This window comes from Tenrec ecaudatus, chromosome 16 (genome assembly GCF_050624435.1).
Source record: "Tenrec ecaudatus isolate mTenEca1 chromosome 16, mTenEca1.hap1, whole genome shotgun sequence".
Classification (NCBI taxonomy): Eukaryota; Metazoa; Chordata; class Mammalia; order Afrosoricida; family Tenrecidae; genus Tenrec; species Tenrec ecaudatus.
Window position 1 is genome coordinate 84,624,049 of NC_134545.1, and position 7,310 is coordinate 84,631,358.

General features: G+C 43.3%; 1 protein-coding gene across 1 annotated transcript in view; it reads left to right on the forward strand.

Annotated features, from left to right (window-relative positions):
* Positions 1 to 7,040, forward strand: part of LOC142428841 (cytochrome P450 2C23-like) — a 39,244-nt gene extending 32,204 nt beyond the window's left edge. Inside the window, exons 8-9 of the mRNA XM_075533726.1 lie at positions 5,429 to 5,570; positions 6,859 to 7,040. Of these exons, the coding sequence (XP_075389841.1) occupies positions 5,429 to 5,570; positions 6,859 to 7,040 (324 nt within the window). The remainder of the gene's footprint in view (positions 1 to 5,428; positions 5,571 to 6,858) is intronic.
* Positions 7,041 to 7,310: the final 270 nt, after the last annotated feature.

Below are 7,310 nucleotides of genomic sequence, written 5' to 3' on the forward strand. Positions count from 1 at the left end.
GGCTATGGGTCAGTGAGGGATGTCATGTCTCCTAGTGGGGTCAGCCATATGGCCCTCTTTGTGCATTGGCTGCTCTGAGCAGGGATATCGTCCTCAAGGCTTGGTGGGCCAGGGTGTGCTCCACTCTCTCTTCCTCCCCCTTCCTTTACTGCTTGTGCTCTGATCATACATGTCCCTCTCCCTGCGCTGTAGCTTCAGTGCTGTCCTCTGAAGTGAATTCTTCTTGGGGGATGGGTGGGTGTCCATGTAGTTGGGATTGGGGCCAGGTCCTCAGACCTCTCTATGGGTTCCCTGCTTCATGCCAGTATGTTTCATTCACATCTCGGACCACCGGGTTGAAGTCTGGTCCCTCTTTCCCTGTGGAAATATAAGCAATACCCTCCCCTTGGATGGATCAGTGCCCTGTTCTACCAGCTACCCAATTTTCTCTTTTTTTTTCCTTTGTCCCCTTTCCTTTTTAGTTGGCTACAATATGCACCCATGGATTTGGTCTGGTCCCTGCCATACTACCTGGACCTTACCCCAGGAATGCTTGTATACAGTAGCTTTTTCCCTATGCCCCTTTTGCATTTCTTTTTTAAGCTTACCTCAGTGGACTCATGTTGTACTTGTCTTTTTATGCTTGGCTTACTTCAGTTAGCATAATTTCCTCCAGTTCCTCCCATGGAGTGACGTACTTCATGCATTCATCACTGCTTTTTAGAGATGCGTAGTACTCCATTGTATGTATGTACCACAGTTTAATCCTTTCATCTGCTGATGGGAATTTGGGTTGCTTCCAACTCCTTCCAATTGTGAACTGTACCGCGATGAACATTGGGGCACAGATGTCTGGCCATGGTTTGTTTCTTGCCTCTTCTGAGCATATGGCCAGAAGGCGGATTGCTGGGTTGTGTGGTAGCTCAAATTCTATCCATTTTTTATACAGCCAAATCATGTCCATAGTGGCTATACATACGAACAGGTCCACCAGCAGTGAGTGACAGTTCCTATCTCACCACAACCCTTCCAACACTTGTTGCTTTCTGATTTTTTTGAATAGGGTTTCTAACTCACAGCCTTCAAGTAGATTCTGACTCATGGCAACCTTATTGGACAGTGTAGAACTGTCCCTGTGAGTTTCCAAGACTTTAAGTCTTTATGGGTATAGAAAAGGGAAAGAAATTCATTTTTACTCTATAGTCATTTGTACCTTTTTCACTTTTTATATAAAGTATTCATGCATTTGTCAAGGATTTCATCTTGTTTGGATCCACAATTAGTCCACAATCAATGCTCATGGGAACACCACTCAAGAGATCAAATGATACAGTATATTGGGTCAATCTTCTGCACCTGCTTTAAAGCAGTGGCTCTCAATCTTCCTAATGCCCCACCCTTTAATACAGTTCCTCATGTTGTGGTGACCCCAACCATAAAATCATTTTTGTTGCTACTTCATCACTGTCATTTTGCTACAGTTATGAATTGGGCAACCCCTGTGAAAGGGTCATTTGACCCCCAAAGGGTGGCGGCCCACAGGTTGAGAACCGCTGCTTTAGAGTGTTGAAAAGCAGAGATGTCACTTTGAGGACTCATGTGCACCTGACCCAAAAGCCATGGTGTTTTCAACTGCTTCAGATGCATATTACAATTGTCCATTATCTATGGAACACTAGAAAAAACAAAACCCTGCTACCTTTGGATGATGGTGCGATGAAGGACATTGAAAGCTCCATGGGACCTATGGGAAACTGTTTTCAACAAGAAGATGGCCCTAGGTCATGACCCCTGTTCCTCTGGTGGATATCTGTATGTTGATGTTTTTTCTTTGTCTTTTTTTTTTTTTGCTTTGGTTTGGTTTTTCTCTTTACTTATGATTGTTATTATTTTGTTTTTGTTTTTGGTGTTGATCTATACAAGAAAGCAGGATGGGCAGTCTTAAGGAGACAGTGGCTGGACCAACAGTTCTTGAGGGGCATGGGAGGGGAGAAGGGGGCAGGGAGGTGAGTGGGGAGCCCACAATTACAGGTCCAGGGGAATAGTAAGAGTTCTAAAATGAACGGTGAGGAGGGTGTGGCTTTTGGGGGGCATGTCTGTCAATCAAATTGTATCTGAGAAGAATTGCTTAGAGGTGAGCAACATACAAGCATAATAGTAGGGTGGGAGGAAAAAATCAAAACTGAATATATATGTGTATATGTGCATTTATGTATAAACATATATGTGTGTATGTACATATGTAAATGCAACAAGGAAACAGATGGACTTTGGACCTCTACTTAAATCTTACCTCTGTACAAGAATAGTTTGTTGTAATAATGTGGCAATGTATGATCTTCACCTTCCTAACATGATCACTGAAGACCAAATGGGTGCATAAGCAATTGTGGTGAAGAAAGCTTATGGTGCCTGGCTATCAAAAGCTATAGTGTCTGGGGTCTTAGAGGCTTGGGGTTAAACAAGTAGCCATCTAGCAGGGAAGTAATGAAGCCCACATGGAGGAAGCACACCAACCTGTGTGATCATGAGGTATTGATGGGAAGAGGTATCACAAGTTCAAAAAACATACATCCAAATGAATATGAAGGGAACTGGACATGGTGGAGACTCAAAGTCCACCAGCAAGAAAATTGGACAGTCCCTCTTAGAAGGGCCTCACAGAACAGAGGATAAATCCAGGATGCAGTGTGACACTGAGGAGCCACACAATTATCCCCTAGTTCTTTAAGATTCCTGCTTCATTCCTGGGTTTCGGCACACACACATACAAAATGTTTCCGGGACGTGACTCAGTGGATTCCAACGGAGTCAAAACTCCAAGTCTCTCTGTCCCTCCTGAGTCCAGGAAGAAAAGAAATTCCCCCCGAAGTAAGCTTTGAGGATTTGAGGCAAGAATAAAATCGAGCTCTTTGTAAGGGAGGCAGCAATGACGAGAACGACCACAGGACACCGTGCGAGTTGCAAACTCCACTTCCTCTCCAGCAGTTGATTATTACCCATGACCATGGACAGCTTCATGTGTTACATGGCTGGAGAAAAGAATCCACTCAGCCTATGGAAATGTGCTCAGAGCGATCACACCCGACTTGGAGGGCATCGGTCTACACAGTCGAGAACTGAGGCCGTCCACGAACACTTTATCACACAGATGACACGGTTCACAAAACAAAGACAGTTGGCGGTTTCCTTGAGGTCACCTGTGGACGGGTGAGGAATGCAGACTGGGCTTCTACTGGGCGATGCGCTTAAAGGGGCAGCATCATACAGTAGTTGATTTTAGGAATGACGTACAGGGATTCTTCATCATATGCTATAGTTTTCATTGGGTTCATAATGCATCCCTGGTGGAAGTTGACACAGATTTATTTTTGTTGTTGCTATTTATTTATTTTAGTGCTAGGTTAGGGTTAGTGCTCAGCTTTGGGCTTGGTTTAGCTTTAAGTCTGGGTTAGGGCTAAAGTGATAACACCTGGGTTAAGGATTAACAGTTAAGGGCTAGAGCTAGCGTTAGGGTTGACACAGCTATAAGGAGACATCTCAAGAGCGTGTGAGGATTCCTTGTGGCACCAGGGGCTCATTTCATGAAGCAAACATTAATATAAATGTTTAAGTGGTCTAGGAAAGTTCATATCAGGCTAGCCTCAAGATCCTTACTTGTATTACAGTTTTGTCACAAAGAAATATTCCTCTCATACAACCACTGAAAACAAATGTGTTTATAAGCAAATGTGATGAAGAAAGCTAATGGTGCTCGGCTATCAAAAGATAGCATCTGGGGTCTTAAAGGCTTGAAGATAAACAAGTGGGCATCTAGCTGAGAAGCCAAAGCCCACATGGAAGAAGAAAACTAGCCTGTCTGACCACAAGGTGCAGAAGGGACCAGTTATCAGACATCAAAGAGCTAAAAACCATATCAGTGGGTGCCCACCTCCCTGATACTATATATGAAGACAAACATGTGCATAAGCAAATGTGAAGAAAGCTGATGGTGCTAAGCTATCAAAAAATATAGCGTCTTGGGTCTTAAAGGTTCAAAGATACACAAGTGACCATCTAGCTCAGAAGCAACAAAGCCCACATGGAAGAAACACACCAGCCTGTGTGACCACGAGCTGTCGAAGGGATCAGGTATCAAGCATCAAAAAAACATATCATTGAAAAGGTGGGTGAGTTCAGAGTGGAGACTCAAAGCTCAATGTTAGTCAACGGACACCCCTTACTGAAGGATTGTTGGGAGGAGATGAACCAGGCAGGATGCAGGGTAGCAACAATGAAACATATAACTTTCCTCTAGTTCTTAAATGCTTCCTCCCCCCAACTCTCATGATCCCAATTCTACCTTACAAATCTGGCTAGACCAGAGGATGTACATTGGTACAGATAGCAACTGGAAACACAGGGAATCCAGGACAGATGACACCTCCAGGACCAGTGGTGAGCGTGGCGATGCCTGGAGGGTGGAGAGAATGTGGGGTAGAAAGGGGGAACTGATTACAAGAATCTACGTATAGCCTCCTCCTTGGGCGAGGGACAGCAGAGGAGGCGGGGGGAGACATTGGACAGTGTAATATATGACAAAATAATAATAATATATGAATGATGAAGGGTTCATGAGGTAGGGGGGAGTAGGGAGGGAGGGGGGAAAATGAGCAGCAGATATTAAGGGCTCAAGTAGAAGGCAAATGTTTTGAGAATGATGATGTCAACAAATGTACATATGTTCTTGACACAACGGATGTATGCATGGATTGTGATAAGAATTGTACGAGCCCCCAATAAAATGATTAAAAAAAAAAGAAATATTCCTCCCATCGACTTTGTACAAAAGACAGCTCTGCCAAAATGTCCTCCCCCAGAGCGTATTTCCATAAGGCCTTAACTTAACCAGAGGAGAAACCTCTTTCTCAGGTTTATGGCACTTAGCACTTAATGCACTCTCAGGAGCTTGTAAGGAGAATATATACACGGTCCCAGAGAGGCAGTTGGATAAGCGTCATTCCTACTACTTCAGTAGAGTAGATCCTAACTATATAGCATTTGTGTGACTGGGATTTTTATGGGAGCAGATAGTCTTTCTCAGGCAGGGTGCCTAGTGAGTTCAAACCATGGCCTTTAGGTTGACGGTCCACCCCTTGCCCAACAGGGACACCATGGAATCTTAGAGATTCAGCAAAGACTGACTTAAATTCAATCACACCATTTTGATCAAAAAAGTTTACTAATTTTTCTTTTATAACAGAATGGTTTTTATTATTAGGTAAGATCATGTATAAAATGTATACAATAGTGTCTATAAAGTAAGCTATAACTCAAGACAGTGAGTCACCAGAAAAGTTTGAAAGAACTCACCCATCCTATACCTACTATGTTAAGAATCTTAAGCTTGTCTCTGAATCAAGGATAAGTAAAATCAAATACCTGTCCATTCTGCATTTCTTGCTTCTAGGGCACTACTATATTTCCGGTACTGTCTTCAGTCTTGTTTGATGACAAGGAGTTTTCTAATCCGGAGAAGTTTGACCCGAACCATTTTTTGGATAAAAACGGCAACTTCATGAAATCAGACTACTTTGTGCCCTTTTCCCTTGGTAAGTACAAATAACCCCCCATACCATACATGGACCCTGTGGACCATTTCTAGATCACTGAATTCATTACATCTCATTGGATGATTGCAAAGTCAATCATTTCAAACTCTTGTCATCCAAACTTAGATAGAGCCATTTAAGTCTCTAACCAATAAAACCACTCACTGTCATCGAGTCAATACTGACCCATGGAGACTCTATTGGACAAACTAGAACTGCCCCTGTGGGTTTCAGACATTGAAACTCTTCACAGGAGCAGAAAACCTCAGCCTTTCCCCAAGGCAAGACTGCTGAGTTCATAACCACTGTGCCCCTCCATCCAATGGGATCAGATAAATGACCCAGGGACTAGGTTGTGGTTTGGCAATTGAACAGAATGACAGTTTAACAAATAACAAGTCAATCCAATGGAGAGGGTACGTATTACCAGATGACCAAGGGAACTGCCATTGCAAACTTTATTGACCTTTTTTTGTAAAATCGTCTTTCTTACCCAAAACAGAGTGGCTAACTGTGTGAGTTTTCTGTTTCTTAGACCTCGAGGCCATGGAGGGGACCTTGGTCACCTCATCTTCTTTCTTTCTCTCTACACTTCAGAGCCCCACATACCCCTGCTGCCTCTGGACCAGAGCTGAGTAGCTCCTTGTCGCTATCGCCATGTCAACCAATTTAGGATTGGTGGCACACAATCTTTCCCCTTGTTATTCTTTGTACCCTGTTGATGATTCCCCCCCCCCACACCTTAATCCTCTTATTTAGAGCTACAGAAATTATAACCATACAACAAAAAAATAATGGAAGATGCAGAAGAGAGAGAGAGAGAAGAAAGTTCTGCCCTCTCACCTTATGGAGATAAACATTATTTTACTACGTATACTTCAAGTAATTATTCCTGCATACAACAGATGTATATTATAGAAGCAAATGTAGTCCTGATCTATTTGATAAAGTGCTTTTACTAATATGCCATGACTAAACGACTGTCCGTTGTAAACATATTCTTTCAGAAATGGATGCATAATTTCTTACATCCATCCATGGATGTCGGGCTTCACCTAATTCATTAATATCATACACAATGGATGCAACTGACATCCTCACACGAATTTCCATTTCTTGCAGAGAAGTTCTCAGAAGGGGAATCACTGGATGAAGTTGTGTAAACTTCTTTAGAGGGTTTCAATTTGTGATGCTTTACCGGTTAACTGTCCTCTAGCAGATGTGGGGTCCTGGGTAGGTCCTCAATGGTGTTACGTAAGCGAGCTGCCGAGGTGCTTCCTCTTTCCAGGGAAACGAGCTTGTGTCGGAGAGAGCCTGGCCCGCATGGAGCTCTTCCTCTTCCTCACCACCATCCTGCAGAGCTTTTCCTTGAAGCCCGTCACTGCGCCTGAGGACCTGCCCCTCAAGCCTCTTACTAGTGGGATCATCAATTCCCCACCACCTTTCAAGTTATGCCTCGTTCCGAGATAAGACAAGAATTCTTATCTATTCATCATCTGCACTGGAAATTAATGTTCTTCCCTCTACTGGAAATTCATTTCATGTCGATCTCTTCCTTTCAAATGCCACTTAGGCTAGAAACACTATGCACTAAAAAGTTGATGGACATTTGGTGAAATCTACAAATCCTTTGACAAAAGTGACTGGATTCTGTGAAGTGCAAGGTACACCATGGCCTCTGAAGCCAGCTCTGATCCAATCAGACCAGTCTGATAGATGGCCTGGATCATGGGCAATCAA